This window comes from Coregonus lavaretus, assembly GCF_964263955.1.
Source record: "Coregonus lavaretus genome assembly, chromosome: 22".
Classification (NCBI taxonomy): Eukaryota; Metazoa; Chordata; class Actinopteri; order Salmoniformes; family Salmonidae; genus Coregonus; species Coregonus lavaretus.
Window position 1 is genome coordinate 3,984,927 of NC_140009.1, and position 22,632 is coordinate 4,007,558.

At 43.0% G+C, this 22,632-nt stretch overlaps 2 protein-coding genes across 3 annotated transcripts in view; one reads left to right on the forward strand and one right to left on the reverse strand.

Moving 5' to 3' along the window:
* The window catches only part of lama5 (laminin, alpha 5), a gene marked incomplete at its 5' end in the record, with an annotated part of 129,042 nt that extends 120,785 nt beyond the window's left edge, over nt 1-8,257 (forward strand). The window contains one exon of the mRNA XM_084186664.1: nt 6,362-8,257. Within this exon, the coding sequence (XP_084042790.1) occupies nt 6,362-6,510 (149 nt within the window). The 3' untranslated portion in view covers nt 6,511-8,257. The remainder of the gene's footprint in view (nt 1-6,361) is intronic.
* A 93-nt stretch (nt 8,258-8,350) lies between these two features.
* adrm1 (ADRM1 26S proteasome ubiquitin receptor) lies at nt 8,351-21,213 on the reverse strand. 2 transcript variants are annotated; one of them, XM_084186887.1, is made up of 10 exons: nt 21,044-21,213; nt 19,136-19,392; nt 18,753-18,869; nt 17,843-17,966; nt 17,584-17,752; nt 16,078-16,220; nt 13,216-13,347; nt 9,312-9,469; nt 9,066-9,168; nt 8,351-8,662 (listed from the first exon to the last, which is right to left on the reverse strand). In XM_084186887.1, exons 2-10 carry the CDS (start codon nt 19,343-19,345, stop codon nt 8,565-8,567), a joined length of 1,254 nt encoding a protein of 417 aa, XP_084043013.1. In that variant the 5' UTR covers nt 19,346-19,392; nt 21,044-21,213; the 3' UTR covers nt 8,351-8,564. The 2 variants fall into 2 exon arrangements, with proteins under 2 accessions (XP_084043013.1, XP_084043014.1); XM_084186888.1 differs by having other exon boundaries at nt 20,969-21,189.
* Between the last annotated feature and the right edge of the window lie 1,419 nt (nt 21,214-22,632).

Consider the following 22,632-nt stretch of genomic DNA (forward strand, 5'->3'; position numbering starts at 1 on the left):
CTAGCTAGTTAGTTGGCTAGCTAGTGCAAAATGACAAATTAGTATTTCTTGAGCCAACCAAAAAAACGGAACAAAACTAGTTATATACACACATTGATTTGTTGCTACCAGTTCCACTAAACAAAATGATCAAATAACGTTAGTTTCCCATTTATTATCCGTTTGCTCGGGTGGTGTTAGCTACATTTGGCTAGCACAGTAAATAACCACAAAGCTAGCGTGATGTGAAGTTCGAGAAAGATCAGCTTACCGTGTTAGCGAGTTAGATATATTCATTTCCCTCACGACAGCCAACAATATAACCAAACTAAATGTAGCTAGTATACGAGTCCAATGTTTGACGGCCACATTGTTTACATCAAAAGTTAGCTAGCGGCAGTAATTACCCCACTATCAACCCCTCTCTCTCCCCACTCACCAATCTGTCTCTCCTAGCTCTGTCTTTGTCCTCCAAAACGCAACTATATTTTACCCAGGTGCATTGCCCACTTAGTTTCAGTTAAGATACATACTGTAGTTGTAATGGGGTGGCAGGTAGCTTAGTGGTTAAGAGCGTTGTGCCAGTAACCGAAAGGTCGCTGGTTCTAATCCCCGAGCCGACTAGGTGGAAAATGTGGCCTTGAGCAAGGCACTTAACCCTAATTGCCCCTGTAAGTCGCTCTGGATAAGAGCGTCTGCTAAAATGACTAAAAATGTAAATGTAGTTGTAATGAACCGCTAGCTTTGTGCTCGGCATGTATTATCGACCTCCCATTACGAGACCTAGCTAGCAACTACATGTAGCTAGTAAAGCTGGACTATAATACAAATGCCAGCGCTGACACCTTGTGGCGAGGATGTTGAACTGCATATTAATTACACCAGGATGAGACATTAACATGAAGCAAACAAATTGCTACTTTATTTCAAGCAACATGTGTTTTTGAATTTAAATCAAATTAACCTTAAAATATTCCGTTCTGCACACCCTCATGATAGTGATATTTGCTAATAATGTCTCTCTCCTGTGCATGTCATCCTTAAAGCCTACCTTCATTGCAGGCTCTGCTGTAGCTGGCCGCAACCGGGAGACAATGGGGCGGCGCACAATTGGCCCAGCGTCGTCCAGGGTAGGGGAGGGAATGGCCGGCAGGGATGTAGCTCAGTTGGTAGAGCATGGTGTTTGCAACGCCAGGGTTGTGGGTTCGATTCCCACGGGGGGCCAGTATGAAAAATAAAAAATAATGTATGAACTCACTTAACTGTAAGTCGCTCAGGATAAGAGCGTCTGCTAAATGACTAAAATTTAAAAATATAAAATGTTATTTTAACACAGTTCACTGTGAGACGAGATCCACTAGAGGTCAACAGAGAGCTGTGGCGTGCTGCTATTGCGGAACTACACTAAATGACGTAAATGTAAATTGCACTAATCCATTTAATGACGGCAGGAGCTGTAGTAGTCTAATCTGGTATCCTTCAACATGGTTAGCCTCATTAATTGTCTAATGAAAAAGACAAACCCACACACTGCTCTTGCCAGTAATGATTCCCACGCCCAAGTTATCTCAAATGCGTGTGCTTTTCATGTTTCTAACAGTATCATTTCAAATGGAAACAGTGTGTTCGGATTTGCCAATACAGTTGCAGTATGACAAGTAAATGACAAGCCACATGTACAAGTTCATTGGACCACGAGGCTAATCCAGACTAATCCCATCATATGTCTGCATTGGACATGCCCTAATCCAGACTAATCCCATCATATGTCTGCATTGGACATGCCCAATTTAAGGAGTATTTTTCTACACTAATACAGGAATAATAAAGGCCTAGTTCACTGATTTTGAGGGGGTGGGGGGGGGGTAATTTAATTTAAACAAATATACAAAAAAAATTATTTCAATTTATCAAGGGGTGCTGCACCCTCAACATCACTACTTATATACATGCATTCATGATAGACAGGAGGGGAGACTACTTAAAGTCTCAGGATGATGACATCACACTGGCTACTAGAACTTCCCTGCAGCTCACCTCTGCGCCAGTCACACCCCTTTCACCTTCTCCAACGCCACCAACAGTATAACTCGGCCGCTGACTGTGTGATCTGAGTCAATGTAGCTAAATTGAATACCCACAACATTAATTCTGTGGGTGATAGATTGACTCCAATTCACACAGTCTGCTCTGCTGGCTGCTGAGGTTGATGCGGAGGAGGAGGAGGATGGTCAGTGAGTGTGTAACACACGTGAGCTAGTTGACAGGTGAGTGCTAGGCTCTTTCTCAATCCATCCTTCCTCGATTCCTCTCCTCGCCTCCTTCTCAAAACCCATTGGAGAAGAAGGGTCAGAGGGGAGGGACCTTGTACCTTCTCCTCCAACACAGTCGTGATACAATACAGGTGAGGAGACAGGATGCGAGTAATCAAGGAAGGAACACGTGAGACAAAGCCCTAGGAGCCATTGTGTGGTGCTGTCACCCGCCCTGAGACATAAAGTACTGTCATCCTATACCATCCAAGATCATGGTTTTTTTTTGTAGGATAAATGGACGCTGCTTTGTGGGTATGAAGTGCAGTTGTGGACAGGGGTTGCATCCTAGGTCAGCCATACGGGGATTGTTACACCCACACCAGTGATCAAGGACATCAGATTCAGCTGCAAATCTGCTCAATATTATCAGACAAAATGAAAGTGTGACAACCAAATAAAACAGACAAATACACCATCCTTAATTAAAAGAATCAACACTTTATTTCATATCATACAAGGACGCCTATGTAAATAAGAGTGGGTTTAGCCATCCATCTTACTCCAAAACAAGAGATGATTGAATAGTGAGAAATGAATGGTGACTAATAGAAATAATCAGCAGAATGTCAGGTGTTAGTGCAGGGCTGGAACAGAAACCTGCACACCCAGTAGCTAGATCTCTAGCAGTAAGGTTGGCCATGCATGTTCTAGGTCTATACATTGTTGCTTTAACAACATTGTTGTAGTCCTACAACCAATTCTAACAGTAAACCAATAGCATATATAACCCATTTGAGATATACCCTTCAGTCTCTCCAGGACTTGGTACTTTCTTTGGGACATTTAAATCGGCAGACAAGGTTTTAGCAGCTTACACAGGTCTCTATATCTGAGGTTAGGAAACAGAAATTAGACCAGGTCTTGCTTCATTATTCTCAAAGTGATATACCATTTGATATAAAAACTAAATGTTGGCTTTCTATTCTGTTATCTAGTATAGATGGTTAACTTGATAAACAACTTACCCGTGTGCTACACATCATCCTGGCACCGCCACCTCCTGCTGCTAATGTTACAATGCAATGCTTTTTGGGGGAAATCTATCAAATTACATTTTCAAAAATAGATTCATCCCTGGTCGTAAGGGAATACTATGGGCAAAAAACAACTAGACTAGAATTAGCTAACTCAGCTGTTGTTTACAAACGCACCCGGATGTTCTTCCACTCCTCCTCAAAAAGCTGAACAAAAATATAAAACGCAACAATTTCAAAGATTTGACTGAGTTACAGACAATGGGCCTCAGGATCTCGTCACGGTATCTCTGTGCATTCAAATTGCCATCGATAAAATGCAATTGTGTACGTTGTCCATAGTTTATGCCATAACCCCACCGCCACCAGGGGGCACTCTGTTCACAACATTGACATCAGCAAACCGCTCGCCCACACGACGCAATGTCTGCCATCTGGCCGGTACAGTTGAAACCGGGATTCATCCATAAAGAGCACACTTCTCAAGCGTGCCAGTGGCCATCGGAGGTGAGCATTTGCCCACTGAAGACGGTTTCGACGCCAAACTACAGTCAGGTCAAAACCCGGGTGAGGATGACGAGCACGCAGATGAGCTTCCCTGAGACGGTTTCTGACAGTTTGCAAACTAACAGCTGTCCGGGTGGCTGGTCTCAGACGATCCCGCAGGTGAAGAAGCCGGATGTGGAGGTCCTGGGCTGGCGTGGTTACACATGGTCTGCGGTTGTGAGGTGGACATACTGCCAAATTCTCTAAAAACGAAGTTGGAGGCGGCTTATGATAGAGAAATGAACATTCAATTATCTGGCAACAGCTCTGATGGACATTCCTGGAGACATCTGTGGCAAGAAGCTGATTAAACAGCATTATCATTACACGTGACAAAACTGCACATTTTAAAGTGGCCTTTTATTGTCCCCAGCACAAGGTGCACATGTGTAATGATAATGCTGTTTAAATCAGCTTCTTGATATGCCACTCCTGTCAAAGTGGCTGGATTATCTTGGCAAAGGAGAAATGCTCACTAACAGGGATATAAACAAATTTGTGCACAACATTTGAGAGAAATAAGCTTTTTGTGCATATGGAACATTTCTGAGATTTTTTATTTCAGCTCATGAAACATGGGACCAACACATTACATGTTACATTTATATTTTTGTTCAGTGTATATACAACCCCATACCAGAGATACTATATAATACATATACATGTTCGGAAAGTATTCAGACCCCTTGACTTTTTCCACATTTTGTTAGGTAAGCCTTATTCTAGAATTTATTAAAATCTTGTTTTTCCTCATCAATCTACACACAATACCCCATAATGACAAAGCAAAAACAGGATTGTAGACATTTTTGCAAATGTATTAAAAATAAACTGAAATATCAGATTTACATAAGTATTCAGACCCTTTACTCAGTACTTTGTTGAAGCACCTTTGGCAGTGATTACAGCCTCGAGTCTTCTTGGTTATGACGCTACAAGCTTGGCACACCTGTATTTGGGGAGTTTCTCCCATTCTTCTCTGCTGATCCTCTCAAGCTCTGTCAGGTTGGATGGGGAGCGTCACTGCACAGCTATTTTCAGGTCTCTCCAGAGATGTTCGATCGGGTTCAAGTCCGGGCTCTGGCTGGGCCACTCAAGGACATTCAGAGACTTGTCCCGAAGCCACTCCTGCGTTGTCTTGGCTGTGTGCTTAGGGTAGTTGTCCTGTTGGAAGGTGAACCTTTGCCCCAGTCTGAGGTCCTGAGCAGGTTTCCCTTGATCGTGACTAGTCTCCCAGTCCCTGCCGCTGAAAAACATCCCCACAGCATGATGATGCCACCACCATGCTTCACCGTAGGCTTGGTGCCAGGTTTCTTCCAGACGTGACGCTTGGCATTCAGGCCAAAGAGTTCAAGCTTGGTTTATCAGACCAGGGAATCTTGTTTCTCATGGTCTGATAGTCTTTAGCTGCCTTTTGGCAAACTCCAAGCGGGCTGTCATGTGCCTTTTACTGAGGAGTGGCTTCCGTCTGGCCACTCTACCATAAAGGCCTGATTGGTGGCGTGCTGCAGAGATGGTTGTCCTTCTGGAAGGAACTCTGGAGCTCTGTCAGAGTGACCATCGGGTTCTTGGTTACCTCAATGACCAAGGCCCTTCTCCCCTGATTGGTCAGTTTGGTCGGGCGGCCAGATTTGGTACCCTTCCCCAGATCTGTACCTCGACACAATCCTGTCTCAGAGCTCTACGGACAATTATTTCGTCCTCATGATTTGGTTCTTGCTCTGACATGCACGGTCTACTGTGGGACCTTATATAAAACAGGTGTGTGCCTTTCCAAATCATGGCCAATCAATTGAATTTACCACAGGTGGACTCTAATCAAGTTGTAGAAACATCTCAAGGATGATTAAAGGAAACAGGATGCACCGGAGCTCAATTTCACGTTTCATAGCAAAGGGTCTGAATACTTATAAGGTATTTGTTTTTTGTTTTTTATAAATTTGCTAAAATGTCTAAACCTGTTTTCGCTTTGTCATTATGGGGTATTGTGTGTAGATTGATGAGGAAAATAAATAATTTTATCAATTTTAGAATAAGCCTGTAACATATCAACATTTGCAAAAAGTCAAGGGGTCTGAATACTTTCCGAATGCACTGTAAAAACATGCATACAATACAGAGGCTGCATTTACACAGGCATTCCAATTCCGATATTTTGCCCAATTTATTGGTAAGACCTGATCTGATTGATCAAAAGACCAATTACTGGAAAAATATCAGAATTGGGTCTGCCTGTGTAAACGCATACAATATAATACTCTTTAATGACTCTTTATTTAGTGGTTCTGTGAGGAATCCCCTAACTCCATTCTCTGCTACTCACTGGAGTCAGAACTAACATTTTATCTCAGAAGTCAAAACATTTGAATAGTTAGGGTAATGATACAATGGTTTTAAATCTTAAACCGTGCGTGGGTACCTTGCGGGATACAGATAAGTGAAATGGAGACAGTGTTTTTTCGCCACACATACAAAACCCATCTTTAAATTATCTTTCTGTATTCTGCAACTCATCATTCACTGTGTTCTTCCTCTTCTCTCCTCTAGGGGGTGTTGACGTGCCTGGCCTCCCCACTGCCCTGCCCTCCTTCCATGGTTGCGTACGGAGAGCGGTCCTGAACCAGCGACCAGTCATGCTGTCTAAACCCCTGTCGGTACACGGAGCTGTGGGCACACAGGGCTGTCCAGCCATGTAGACCCCTTTTTTAGCCCCGTTACACCCAGCTGGGTCGCGTTCATAAAAAGGACAACATTACAGAAAGTTCAGATAGGTGTTTCTATGTAGAACCAATATGATTGTCTGTCATGTAGAATAGGCCAGCTCTATCTTTTTTTTTTTTTTTTTTTAAACGTTTCACCTCCCTGAATGCACCCCTGGGGCAAGTTCAGTAGGACAATGTTGTGGAGCTTTGCAGATAGGAATGTTATGAATAGAGCTGATGTGATACCTGTATTCTACACACGTCAGAGAGGCATGTGTGTTCTAGATATTGTATTTCTATCTGAACATTCCACAACGGTGTTAGCCCTGTTGGATGCAGCCCCGATGCCCCTACTACTCATCTCCAAAAGGATCAATATAAAAACACAGTGTACACTGTACACGTCTACCATACAATCACTGGTGTTGGGTGATGTACATTAGTTAATTTAAATATATTCGTTTTTATTTTCCATCTCGAGTTCCAGTATGCAAAAAAAAAAAAACTAAACACTTCAAGTGCTAGAGTAACGATAGCTTGAAAATCTAGACCTCCGTGTCATACAAGGGAGTGGAATGATGGCACAAACAGACCGGTACCCGGGCTAGAGCGTAAGATGGCTAAAGATGTCTTTCGTTAGTACCGTAGCAGGAATCTACATCTCTCAGGGGCTGGTTTCACAGACATAGATTAAGGGTTCAATTCAATCCGTAGCGCTGAAGATCCGCTCTACAGCGTCAATATAAATGTAAAGGCAACGTTCCCGTGTTTTGCGGAGACTGCGTTCACAGTAAATGCTGCATATGTCGGCTCAGTCGGAAATTACCTTTCAATTTCGGTCGCCCTATAACTTCCTTGATCCGGGTTGAATCGAGCCCTAAACCTAACTGGACCAAACTGCACTTATTTTATACAGACCACTGAAAATGTTATGGTTGTTTGGCCATGGTTAGAATACACTTCCAGACTGCAACTAGTCCTGGAAAGTCTGCTTAAAAAAAGTAAAAAAAAAATATTAAGAATCCCCTTAGTAGAAAATGTGGTTTGATCAATATTGTTCTGCTTTAGATACATTGATTTTGACTTTAGCTCCATGAAAATGCTTTCATGTTGAGAATACTAAATGTCTATGAAACCAGCCCTCAGTAATACTGTGGTACATTTTACATTTTAGTCATTTAGCAGACGCTCTTATCCAGAGCGACTTACAGGAGCAATTAGGGTTAAGTGCCTTGCTCAAGGGCACATCGACAGATTTTTCACCTAGTCGGCTCGGGGATTAGAACCAGCGACCTTTCGGTTACTGGCACAACGCTCTTAACCACTAAAGCTACCTGCTGCCCCTCATCCCTTCAAGATGGAAACCGCGCCACTGTCCGCCCCAGCACCTTTTGTTGTTTTATGGAGGAAATGGAGGTGAGCAGTGTGTTAAAATAAATAGTACATACTCTTCTGTTCCATTGGGGGGGGGACGGGACTGTTTGTTGTTGTCAGTAAGTTGATATTCTGTTGTAATATCCCAAAACGGACGGTGTCAGTTTCACCATTAAGGATTCCAGCTTTAAAATACTATAAATCAGTCAGCGTTAGCGTTAGCATCCACACCATATCTACTGTATTTTATGGAATTGTACATTTTATATAGTTGGTATAAATGGGAAAATGTATGGATTATATCACAAGAGTTTAAAACTACAAGCAACTACTGTTTTATGTTATTATATAATATTTCACTCATAACATAAGCTGATCCCCCCCTTAAGAAGAACTATAGTCCTAAATCAATTTTTAAATAAAGCCTTATTTGATACAACAACAAAAAAATGTGCATGAGTCAACTTCTTTGTATTTTAGTGATCAATTGTTTGCTTTTCAATAAGAAACAAAAAAAAGGCATTGGTCATTTTTCATTATTTTACTAATTTATGTTCACGTCAAGCTGATTGGTCCGTTGGCACATTATCTATGAGACGCATCAGAGAAAGGCAGAACATTAGTTTAGGCAACACTACAGACTAGCGGTAGTAAGTAACAGGATGTGACATAATCTAATCCAGACTCATATCCTCATCATCATCCTCCTTCTTCTTCTTCTTGTCTTTATCCTTGTCAGTCCCTTCCATGGCTTTGGCAAACGCTTCCACATCTAAATCAGAATTTAGAAAAGGGGAGGGGGGGGGGGGGTTCAGTTCTTTGCTCAAGGGCACAAAAGCAGTAGGCAGTAGATGGTATATTGACGCTAACCTCTGGTTACTGGCCTGTCTCTCACCTCTGGTTACTGGCCTGTCTCTCACCTCTGGTTACTGGCCTGTCTCTCACCTCTGGTTACTGGCCTGTCTCTCACCTCTGGTTACTGGCCTGTCTCTCACCTCTGGTTACTGGCCTGTCTCTCACCTCTGGTTACTGGCCTGTCTCTCACCTCTGGTTACTGGCCTGTCTCTCACCTCAAGGCTACTGCTGCCCCCTGTTGGCATGTGTGCTTACTGCTCGTGTGAGGATGTGTAAATGACGTGTGTGTGTGTGTGTGTGTGTGTTTGTGGGGTTCTCACCTCCTTTGTTAGCTGCGTCAACAGCCTCTGAGGGCAGACCAAACTGGTTCATGAGAGGTCCAAGCTGTCCTGATGCCAGGGCACTGCTGAACATACTCATCGCCTGGGGGGAAGAGAGCGACAGAGACAGGAGTTTAGCGTTTACCTGAATAAGGGAATGTTATGGAGGTTCTTTGTCAGTCATACCGATCAAAATGTTTCTCTGTAAACTAGGAGATATACTGTTGTGATTGTTTAGAACCTCACCTGTTGGAACTGCGGCGAGGTGAGAGTGTTCTGGATCTCTTCTGCACTCTGAGGTAGAGACTCTCCAGAGGGCAGGTAAGGCAGGAGCCTCTGTTGAACCTCAGAGTTAGACAGGATAGGAGCCATGATCTCCGGGGTGCACACACTGGCCAGGTCCACTGACGAGAGAGAGGGTTATACACAGTGTATAAAACATGAAGGACACCTTCCTAATACGGAGTTTCACACACTTTTATATACTGAACAAAAATATAAAAAACGCAACATGTAAAAAGTGTTGGTCCCATGTTTCATGACCTGAAATAAAAGATCCCAGAAATCTTTCATACGCACCAAAAAAAAAAATCTCAATTGTGTGCACACATTTGTTTACACCCCTATTGGTGAGCATTTCTCCTTTGCCGAGATAATCCATTCACCTGACAGGTGTGGCATATCAATAAGCTGATTAAAGAGCATGATCATTACACAGGTGCACCTTGTGCTGGGGACAATAAAAGGCCACTAAAATGTGCAGTTGTCACAAAACAATGGCACAAGTTGATAGAGCGTGCAATTGGCATGCTGACTGCAGGAATGTCCACCAGACCTGTTGCCAGAGAATGTAATGTTCATTTCTCTACCATAAGCCGCCTCTAACGTTGTTTTAGAGAATTTGGCAGTACGACCAACCGGCTTCACAATTTGAATGCACAAAGATACCGTGAAGAGATCCTGAGGTCCATTGTCGGGCCATTCATCTGCCGCCATCACCTCATGTTTCAGCATAATAATGCACGGCCACATGTCGTAAGGATCTGTACACAGCTCCTGGAAGGTGAAAATGTCCCACTTCTTCCATGGCCTGCATACTCACCAGACATGTCACCCATTGAGCATGTTTGGGATGCTCTGGATCGACGTGTACGACAGCGTGTTCCAGTTCCAGTCAATATCCAGCAACTTCGCACAGCCATTGAAGAGGAGTGGGACAACATTCAACAGGCCACAATCAACATCCTGATCAACTCTATGCGAAGAGATGTCGTACTTCATGGAGGCAAATGGTGGTCACACCAGATACTGACTGGTTTTCTGATCTACCTTCTTTAAGGGATCTGTGACCAACAGATGCATTCAGAAAGTATTCAGACCCCTTGACTTTTTCCACATTGTTACATTAGATTTATTCTAAAATTGATTAAATAGTTTCTCCCTCAATCTACAATACCCCAAAATGACGAAGAATAATTGCTAATTTTGAAATTGTAAACGTATTAAATATAAAAAACGGTAATATCATATATACACAAGTATTCAGACTCTTTACTCAGTACTTTGTTGAAGCACCTTTGGCAGTGATTACAGCCTCAAGTCTTCTTGGGTATGACGCTACAAGCTTGGCACACCTGTATTTGGGGAGTTTCTCCCATTCTTCTCTGCAGATCCTCTCAAGCTCTGTCAGGTTGGATGGGAAGCGTCGCTGCACAGCTATTTTCAGGTCTCTCCAGAGATGTTCGATCAGGTTCAAGTCCGGGCTCTGGCTGGGCCCCTCAAGGACATTCAGAGACTTGTCCCGAAGCCACTCCTGCGTTGTCTTGGCTGTGTGCTTAGGGTCGTTGTCCTGTTGGAAGGTGAACCTTCACCCCAGTCTGAGGTCCTGAGCGCTCTGGAGCAGGTTTTTATCAAGGATCTCTCTGTACTTTACTCTGTTCATCTTTCCCTCGATCGTGACTAGTCTCCCAGTCACTGCCGCTGAAAAACATCCCCACAGTATGATGCTGCCACCACCATGCTTCACCGTAGGGATGGTGCCAGGTTTCCTCCAGACATGACACTTTGCATTCAGGCCAAAGAGTTCAATCTTGGTTTCATCAGACCAGAGAATCTTGTTTCTTATGGTCTTACAGTCCTTTAGGTGTCTTTTGGCAAACTCCAAGCGGGTGGTCATGTGCCTTTTACTGAGGAGTGGCTTCCGTCTGGCCACTCTACCATAACGGCCTGATTGATGGAGTGCTGCAGAGATGGGAGAACCTTCCAGAAAGACAACCATCTCCACAGAGAACTCTGGAGCTCTGTCAGAGTGAGTGACCATCGGGTTCTTGGTCACCTCCCTGACCAAGGCCCTTCTCCCCTGATTGGGTCGGGCGGCCAGCTCTGGGAAGAGTCTTAGTGGTTCAAAACTTCTTCCATTTAAGAATGATGGAGGCCACTGTGTTCTTGGGGACCTTCAATGCTGCAGAAATTTTTTGGTACCCTTCCCCAGATCTGTACCTCGACACAATCCTGTCTCGGAGCTCTACGGACAATTCCTTTTGACCTCATGGCTTGGTTTTTGCTCTGACATGCACTGTCAACTGTGGGACCTTTATATAGACAGGTGTGTCCCTTTCCCAAATCATGTCCAATCAATTGAATTTACCACAGGTGGACTCCAATCAAGTTGTAGAAACATCTCAAGGATGATTAATGGAAACAGGATGCACCTGAGCTCAATTTCAAGTCGCATAGCAGAGGGTTTGAATACCTCTGTACATAAGGTATGTTTTTTTACATTTACATTAGCAAAATATTCTAAAAGCCTGTTTTTGCTTAGTAATTATGGGGTAGTGTGTGTAGGTTGCTGAAAAAAAGTATATATTTAATCAATTTTAGAACAAGGCTGTAACGTAACAAAATGTGGAAAAAGTCAAGGGGTCTGAATACTATCCGAAGGCACTGTATCTGTATTCCCAGTCATGTGAAATTCATAGATTAGGGCCTAATTCATTTATTTCAATTGACTGAATTCCTTATATGAACTGTACCTCAGTAAAATATTTGAAATTGTTGCATTTATATGTTGTTGTTCAGTATATTTATTAGACACACACACTGGCCAGGTCCACTGAGGAGAGGGTGATAAATATACACTATTACTTCATGAGACAACACAGCATAACGCCAGATGTTACGGTCTTCTCATATGAAGATGCAGAAAAATCTAAAGTAAATGTCTAGTCATTATGGTAGTCAGTTTATTCTGCAACTCTACTACAGTCATTATGGTAGTCAGTTTATTCTGCAACTCTACTACAGTCATTATGGTAGTCAGTTTATTATGCAACTCTACTACAGTCATTATGGTAGGTAGATTATTATGCAACTCTACTACAGTCATTATGGTAGGTAGTTTATTATGCAACTCTACTACAGTCATTATGGTAGGTAGATTATTATGCAACTCTACTACAGTCATTATGGTAGGTAGATTTTATGGTAGTCAGTTTATTATGCAACTCTACTACAGTCATTATGGTAGGTAGTTTATTATGCAACTCTACTACAGTTATTTACTGCCTACAGTTTATTATGCAACTCTACTATAGTCATTATGGTAGGTAGATTATTATGCAACTCTACTACAGTCATTATGGTAGGTAGATTATTATGCAACTCTACTACAGTCATTATGGTAGGTAGTTTATTATGCAACTCTACTACAGTCATTATGGTAGGTAGATTTTATGGTAGTCAGTTTATTATGCAACTCTACTACAGTCATTATGGTAGGTAGTTTATTATGCAACTCTACTACAGTCATTATGGTAGTCAGTTTATTATGCAACTCTACTACAGTCATTATGGTAGGTAGTTTATTATGCAACTCTACTACAGTTATTTACTGCCTACAGTTTATTATGCAACTCTACTACAGTTATTATGGTAGGTAGATTATTATGCAACTCTACTACAGCTATTTACTGCCTACAGTTCATTATGCAACTATGCCATCTTTTTTTTAAATCCCTATTTAGCCATCTAAAACAAGCTAATTGTTCAAAGTGAAAAATGAAAAACGAAGCCAACGTTTTCACAGCATGTGTAATAATAATAATATGACTACTTCTCCCCATCCATTTCAGTGGCGCAGTCGTCTGCTTACCCTCAGCTCCCTGTGCCGCGACGGCGGCGGACATGGCCGGTACGTTCATAGTGGCCAGGATGCTCTGCAGGTCGCTGAGCTGGATGGGCTGGGTGGGGGAGCCGACGGCTGCAGGCACTACTGGGGTCTGGGCTGCAGCAAATCAACGTTTATTCGTCACAGACAGGACGTGTGTTATTTCATAGTTTTGAGGTCTTCACTATTATTAAACAATGTAGAAAATAGTAAAAAATAAAGAAAAACCCTTGAATAAGTAGGTGTTCTAAAACTTTTGACCTTTGAACTTTGTGTGTATATAAACATCCCTTTTTCAGGACCCTGTCTTTCAAAGATAATTTGTGAAAATCCAAATAACTTCACAGATCTTCATTGTAAGGGGTTTTAAACACTGTTTCCCATGCTTGTTCAATGAACCATAAACAATTAATGAACATGCACCTGTGGAACGGTCGTTAAGACACTAACAGCTTACAGACGGTAGGCAATTAAGGTCACAGTTATGAAAACTTAGGACACTAAAGAGGCCTTTCTACTGACTCTGAAAAACACCAAAAGAAAGATGCCCAGGGTCCCTGCTCATTTGCATGACTGTGCCTTAGGCATGCTGCAAAGAGGCATGAGGAATGCAGATGTGGCCAGGGCAATAAATTGCAATGTCCGTACTGTGAGACGCCTAAGACAGCGCTACAGGGAGACAGGACGGACAGCTGATCGTCCTCGCAGTGGCAGACCACGTGTAACAACACCTGCACAGGATCGGTACATCCGAACATAACACCTGCGGGACAGGTACAGGATGGCAACAACGACTGCCCGAGTTAAACCAGGAATGCACAATCCCTCCATCAGTGCTCAGACTGTCCGCAATAGGCTGAGAGAGGCTGGACTGAGGGCTTGTAGGCCTGTTATAAGGCAGGTCCTCACCAGACATCACCGGCAACAACGTCGCCTATGGGCACAAACCCACCATCACTGGACCAGACAGGACTGGCAGAATGTTATTGGTTTCTGGCCATTTTGAGCCTGTAATCGATCCCACAATTGCTGATGCTCCAGATACTCAACTAGTCTCAAGAAGGCCAGTTTTATTGCTTCTTTAAATCAGCACAACAGTTTTCAGCTGTGCTAACATAATTGCAAAAGGGTTTTCTAATGATCAATTAGCCTTTTAAAATGATAAATTTGGATTATCAAACACAACGTGCCATTGGAACACAGGACTGATGGTTGCTGATAATGGGCCTCTGTACGCTCATGTAGGTTTTCCATTAAAAATCAGCAGTTTCCAGCTACAATAGCCATTTACAACATTAACAATGTCTACACTGTATTTCTGATCAATTTGATGTTATTTTAATGGACAAAAAAAACTATTTTCTTTCGAAAACAAGGACATTTCTAAGTGACCCCAAACTTTTGAATGGTAGTATATACACTGCTCAAAAAAATAAAGGGAACACTTAAACAACACAATGTAACTCCAAGTCAATCACACTTCTGTGAAATCAAACTGTCCACTTAGGAAGCAACACTGATTGACAATAAATTGCACATGCTGTTGTGCAAATGGAATAGACAACAGGTGGAAATTATAGGCAATTAGCAAGACACCCCCCAATAAAGGACTGGTTTTGCAGGTGGTGACCACAGACCACTTCTCAGTTCCTATGCTTCCTGGCTGATGTTTTGGTCACTATTGAATGCTGGCGGTGCTTTCACTCTAGTGGTAGCATGAGACGGAGTCTACAACCCACACAAGTGGCTCAGGTAGTGCAGCTCATCCAGGATGGCACTATGGCAAGAAGGTTTTGCTGTGTCTGTCAGTGTAGTGTCCAGAGCATGGAGGCGCTACCAGGAGACAGGCCAGTACATCAGGAGACGTGGAGGAGGCCGTAGGAGGGCAACAACCCAGCAGCAGGACCGCTACCGCCGCCTTTGTGCAAGGAGGAGCAGGAGGAGCACTGCCAGAGCCCTGCAAAATGACCTCCAGCAGGCCACAAATGTGCATGTGTCTGCTCAAACGGTCAGAAACAGACTCCATGAGGGTGGTATGAGGGCCCGACGTCCACAGGTGGGGGTTGTGCTTACAGCCCAACACCGTGCAGGACGTTTGGCATTTGCCAGAGAACACCAAGCTTGGTCGCAAATGAGTCTTCCAAATGGACAATGACCACAAGCATACTTCCAAAGTTGTGGCAAAATCGCTTAAAGACAACAAAGTCAAGGTATTGGAGTGGCCATCACAAAGCCCTGACCTCAATCCTATAGGAAATGTGTGGGCAGAACTGAAAAGGCGTGTGCGAGCAAGGAGGCCTACAAACCTGACTCAGTTACACCAGCTCTGTCAGGAGGAATGGGCCAAAATTCACCCAACTTATTGTGGGAAGCTTGTGGAAGGCTACCCGAAACGTTTGACCCAAGTTAAACAATTTAAAGGCAATGCTACCAAATACTAATTGAGTGTATGTAAAACTTCTGACCCACTGGGAATGTGATGAAAGAAATAAAAGCTGAAATAAATCACTCTCTACTATTATTCTGACATTTCACATTCTTAAAATAAAGTGGGGATCCTAACTGACCTAAGACAGGGAATCTTTACTAGGATTAAATGTCAGGAATTGTGAAAAACTGAGTTTAAATGTATTTGGCTAAGGTGTACATAAACTTCTGACTTCAACTGTATGTATGTAGATATATGTATACACACAGATACATTATTGCACTGTTTACACCCCACTGTGAGTGAGATAGAATACAGTGGGGTGTAAACAGTGCAATAAAATATCAAAGTACAAATGGTAACAACACTAACACAATAAGGTGCAATACTACAGATAGAAAATACGGTGATAACACTACCAGCAGGAGTGGTGGGGGTGACAGTGGGCGAGGCAGCGGAGGTGGCAGCAGGGGTAACAGGAGTGGTGGGGGCCGCGGCTGAACTGATCCTGGTGGCGGCAGAGCCGGAGGAGGGGGTGACGGCCGCAGACTGACTACGGGAACTGTGGTTGGGGAGGGAAGAGCGGAGGCGTTATAGTGATCGTTATGGTGTGTACTGTACACGTAGCATAGCTTATATCTATGTAATGGTCTACGCTAAAATACTGTACAGGTCAGCTTCAGTCTGACGTGACTGTGTTAGCTGTGTAGTTGGCTAGCTAGCAAGGAAGAAGAGCCTGCAAAGCAACCATATTTGTTTGGCATAGCAACCTGCCAATAGAACGAACCACCAGTCAGCTTGACTGGCAACGGAGCCAATGGACAAACGACCAGCCGGCTTGGCTAGCAACGGAGCGAACAACCAGCCGGCTTGGCTAGCAACGGAGCGAACAACCAGTCAGCTTGGCTAGCAACGGAGCGAACAACCAGCCGGCTTGGCTAGCAACGGAGCGAACAACCAGCCGGCTTGGCTAGCAACGGAGCGAACAACCAGCCGGCTTGGCTAGCAACGGAGCGAACAACCAGCCGGCTTGGCTAGCAACGGAGCGAACAACCAGCCGGCTTGGCTAGCAACGGAGCGAACAACCAGTCAGCTTGGCTAGCAACGGAGCCAATGGACAAACGACCAGCCGGCTTGGCTGGCAACCCTAGATTTTTGTCGGGACTGTATTCTCGTGGAAGCATGAAACAGCCTATGATTACATTTAGCAAAATAATGTTTTTATTTCATTGTAGAAAAGCAATTGTACACTCAAGGTTGTGTGATCCAACTTCTTTAGCATGGCTGTGCTGATCTAGGGTACCCGGAGCCGCCTCGACTGCAGCACGGCTGTGCTAGAAAAGTCGTATCACACACCCTCTCCCTCTCGCCTCCAACTGCTTTATTATGAAGTAAGATCTGAAGAAAAATCTACAGCTGCTAGCTAATATGAAGTAATGGTGGTATTAGAATATTACCTGGGAGATGAGGAGCTGGTAGCAGGGCCTCCACTACATTTACATTTAAGTCATTTTAGTCATTTAGCAGACGCTCTTATCCAGAGCGACTTACAGTTAGTGAGTGCATACATCATTCTTTTTAAATAAATAAATAAAAATATATATATATATATTATTTTTTTTATTATTTTTTTTACTGGCCCCCCGTGGGAATTGAACCCACAACCCTGGCGTTGCAAACGCCATGCTCAACCAACTGAGCTACATCCCTGCCGGCCATTCCCTCCCCTACCCTGGACGACGCTGGGCCAATTGTGCGCCGCCCCATGGGTCTCCCGGTCACAGCCTGCTACGACAGAGCCTGGATTCTAACCAGAATCTCTAGTGGCACAGCTTGCACTGCAATATAGTGCCTTAGACCACTGCGCCACTCGGGAGACACTACCTAACAGACTGGCCAGACCTGGTCCTGCTGGGGCCCCTTACCTGGAAGATGAGGAGCTGGTAGCAGGGCCTCCACTACCTAACAGACTGGCCAGACCTGGTCCTGCTAGGGCCCCTAGACCACCGAGTCCTCCCAGACCAGTTGGTCCAATCAGCTGCATCAGCTGCGTATGGCTCATGTTACCCAGGAGGCTTTGCAGGCCACCCTCACCTGGGAAAAAGACAATTCTGAACTTAAGAGACGAAAACAAATCAAATAATTGTTCTAAGGAATGTCGAGGTGGTGTGTGTCTGTCCTAACCTCCCAGAGCAGACAGCTCGTGGCTGCTACTGCCTCCACTGCCCAGAGCTCCAGGCATGGGAGGGTTGTTCAGGTACTCATTCACCTTACGGCAATACTCCTCATCCTTGTCCGATTTAGGCTCCTGGTGATCACAGGAATCAAATGACATTAATATTAAGAGATCAATATCATCAAAGTATTGACTCATGGTGACAAGAGAAATGGTTAACATAAAGAACGAATAAAGTATTAAAAAAGGCCCCGTGCAGTCAAAATGCTGTTTTTCCTGTGTTTTATATATCACATTGTACAACAGCTGATGAAACGAACACTGTAAAAGTGTGAAAACATATGATCAGTGTTATTTCCTGATAGTTGCTGGTTGAAAATACAATCAACACTGGACCTTCTAAAATCATCATGTTTGCATGGGGTGGGAGTTTCGGCTTTCCATGGTGACATCACCATGCGGTAAAATTGGTTAACAGTTCCAAACCGCTCTACCAATAACAGCTAGGTTTCAGTTTCCCTTCCCCACTCAGACCGCCCTAGCAAAATTCTTGCTTGAGAAATAATTTTTTTTTTTTTTGCACATCTTTGTTTTTTTTGCACATTTTAAATGGAAACTATTACAGTAAGGTACTTAATTGTTCCCCAGAAAACATATGATATTTATATAAAAACAGGTGCATTGGGCCTTTAAGAAAGGGTCTTACAAAACCCCATTATTTCCTTGACTGGTCCCAGACCCATTGATGCGGTCTTGCCAAACTTCTATGGTCATTGTCACATATTTGGCAAGACAGTACCAACAGATCTGGGACCACTGGGCTAATTAATCCCCAACCCTGTCTGCTATAGTTCCATGTCAAAATAAATGTTATTATGTTATACGTTATGTGTAAATGTAAAATTATTCAACCCTCACCTGCATCCAGAAGAACAGCCTCTTGGATCCGGCCTTGAACTTCAGCACGAACACCCGTCCTGTGGTACACTGGCTCACCTTCTTGAACTCACAGTCATCAGGGAAGATGATCAGGTCCTGGAAACAAAACCAAGAAATGATATATATATAAACCTTACCTGAAACCATCACATTTTTTTTACTGGGTTAATCTTGTATAAGTCATTAGACATTCTTCTGTTTATATACTGTTTCGCTACCAGAGACATCATAGACTGGTACAAGATCTGTTTATGCTGTTTTACCAACTCCATTGCTTCTGTCTTTGGCAAACCAATCTGGGATCAGGCTAGAGACACTGCGCCATCTGATTCAACTTGATCAATATCCAGCAATCCACTCACATCATCAACATTTCCAGACCCCCGGTCCTTCCAGCAGAAGTGGATGAGGGAGTCGTCCGTCTGTTGGACGTACACACTGCCCTTACGTTTGTCCGGTGTCACCGTGCTGCCCTTCAGGGTCATCTTACCGGCACGGAACTCCACCAGGTATTTACTGGACGAGCCCCGGGAGCCTGAGACCAGGCTGGGGAATAGAGCACCTGAAGACATGATGATCCTTGGGTTGTTGACAGACACGTAGGCTGGTTGCTTTACTTCTGTAGTGGAGGAGACAAGATAATTGATTTATTCTGACCTAGCTGACAGTTGCATAAGCATGCTTAAAATTACTATTAACGACATAGTATTGTTCTGTAGTGTCACATGATATAAGACTACTATTGATGTCTCCTGAGTGGCGCAGTGGTCTAAGCCACTGCATCGCAGTGCTAGCTGTGCCACTAGAGATCCTGGTTCGAATCCAGGCTCTGTCGCAGCCGCCCGCGACCGGGAGACTCATGGGCGGCGCACAATTGGCCTAGCGTTGTCCAGGGTAGGGGAGGGAATGGCCGGCAGGGATGTAGCTCAGTTGATAGAGCATGGCGTTTGCAACGCCAGGGTTGTGGGTTCGATTCCCACGGGTGACCAGTATGAAAAAAATATATAAAATATGTATTCACTAACTGTAAGTCGCTCTGAATAAGAGCGTCTGCTAAATGACTAAAAATGTAAGATGTGCCGTGTAATTATTTGAACATTGCATACTGAACAAAAATATTCATGCAACAATTAACGATTTTACAGTTCATATAAGGAAATAAGTCAATTGAAATAAATTCATTAGGCCCTAATCTATGGATTTCACAGGGGTGCAGCAATGGGTGGGCCTGGGAGGCCAGGCCCAGCCAATCAGAATGAGTTTTTCCCCACTAAAGGGCTTTATTACAGACAGAAATACTCTTCAGTTCCATCAGCCGTCCGGGTGGCTGGTCTCAGACGATCCCGCAGGTTAAAAAGCCGGATGTGGATGTCTTGGGCTGGCGTGGTCACACGTGGTCTGCGGTTGAACATACTGCCAAATTCTCTAAAACGATGTTATAGGCTGGTTATGGTAGAGATTTGAACATTCAATTCTCTGGCAACAGCTCTGGTGGACATTCCTGCAGTCAGCATGCCAATTGCACACGCCCTCAAAACTTGAGACATCTGTGGCATTGTGTTATGTGACAAAACTGCACATTTTAGAGTAGCCTTTTATTGTCCCCAGCACAAGGTGCACCAGTGTAATGATCATGCTGTTTAATCAGCTTCTTCATATGCGACATTGTCAGGTGGATGGATTATCTTGGCAAAGGAGAAATGCTCACTAACAGGGATGTAAACAAATTTGTGCACAGAATGAGAAAAAAAACTGTGCATATGGAAAATTTCTGGGATCTATATTTCAGCTCATGAAACCACCACTTTACATGTTGCGTTTATATTTTTGTTCAGTATAGCTAGCTAGTTAGCTGGAAAATATTTGATTGGACAATTCAACTGCAGTTTCAAGATGAGACAAATCAACCAAAATATGTTTGGCTAACTATCAAGAAGAAATTCATAGGATGAAAACGTATAATCATCTAAAAATAAATGTAGTTTCCAGGCGAATTAGCTAATGTTTCCTTTGAAATTAGAGCGTTAGCTGGCTATCAAAAAAGCGTGTCTAGCTGTGTCATGATACTTCCTAGCTAGTTAGCATAAGCTAACTAGCTAGCTAGCTAGCTAACGTTAGCTCATGACAAGGCTAAAACTCAAATATGAGGACGGGACTAGATTTTCAAAACCGTAATTCTCAAGAAAAACACTTACCGATTTTCTCGCAAATTTAACTGAAGACTTAATCTCTCTACATTTCACATTCCGTATACATTTTTCTTGAATTACCTGAAGTTTAGCAGGCAACAAAAGTTATTTCTTGTATCAGACTTCCTCGTTGGTCTTCTTCGTGGGGTGCGTGAACGTTTGCTTCTTCTATGGTGACTCCTTCGCATTTCTACCAGTAGACAATAGCAGCAGCTCCACCCACTTGAAATGGCAAGCACATTGGCCTCAGGATTTCCTGTGTGGTTTTTATTTTCTTGGATCTCAAAACCAAGGATATACTGCTCAATTTAATTGTTTTTGTTGTCCTGTGATATTTTGTAAACAGAGATTAAAGGCTTCCAATAATGTATAAAAAGTGTCTCGTGGAAAGTCATACATGACTTGACCACTACAAATAAAGTGTATTACAACGAACGCCCCTTGCTTAGATAGGCACTGTCCTCGTTTGCTACACTAGTGTCAAAAGTGGGTCGAGGCCACCAAAAACGTGTGTAAATAGAACACTAGGGTGGATATAGTTCTATTTAATTCTACATGTACATGCCTCTCTGATGGCCTCCCACTTCTGACACCAATGTCTCGTATGCACGGAAACTGGGAAGCGGTCCTCTCCATAAGATTTAATGAAATTCTACAGTATTTCAATTAAATGTTTAATGGACAAAATTACATGTATTTAAGTATTTTTGTAATGGGGACAGTAACATTAGAACTTTCCAAAAATTATACTTTAAGGAAAAGGTTTTATATTGGGCTTCCGAGCGGCGCAGCGGTCTAAGGCACTACAGACCCCCTGGTTCGATTCCAGGCTGTATCACAATCGGCCGTGATTGGGAGTCCCATAGGGCGGCGCACAATTGGCCCAGCGTCGTCTGGGTTTGGCCAGTGTAGGCCGTCATTGTAAATAAGAATTTGTTCTTACCTGATTTGCCTAGTTAAATAAAGGTACAAAATATATTTGTTCATGTTTTATTTGTATGTTTAGCTCACATAATGTAATTTAAAAGTATGCATTAAGGTATCTGTAATAGAATAAACATGTACAAAACATTTTGGGACATTAATAATTGTAATGCTTTTCTATTATGGAGGACTAAAAGTGCCACAATTAAATAAATAAATACACCATTAAATAATTACTTAAATGTGTCATTAATTAATTCAAATTAGAATTAAATACATAAATGTGTAATTAAATGTATCATTAATTAATTCAAATACCGATTCATTTTATGTAAAATACATATATAATTATTTCACTATTTACATTTACATTTCATGATCCTGCATTGCAGTGATTCATGAATTACTTAAAACTGTCAAACTGACCCATCAAAGTCAGTGGGCGGGGCTAACGCGAATCTAGTCTGATCCATTGCTTTGGTCTGAAGTAGAGTAAGCCAACCTGGATAGAGACAATGGAGGATCTCCGTGAACTTTCCAGGGAGTTGGTTAGAGACATTTTAAACTTAGCAGAGGATGTAGAAGCAGGACCTGCTGACATTATCCGGAATTGATTTGTCTTGGCTTGATGCAGAGGGTAACCAATCAGGCGTTAGGTTCCGCCTACCAACTTTTGATGGGTCAGTTTGACAGTTTTAAGTAATTCAGGAAGCACTCCAACGCAGGACCATGAAATGTAAATTTTA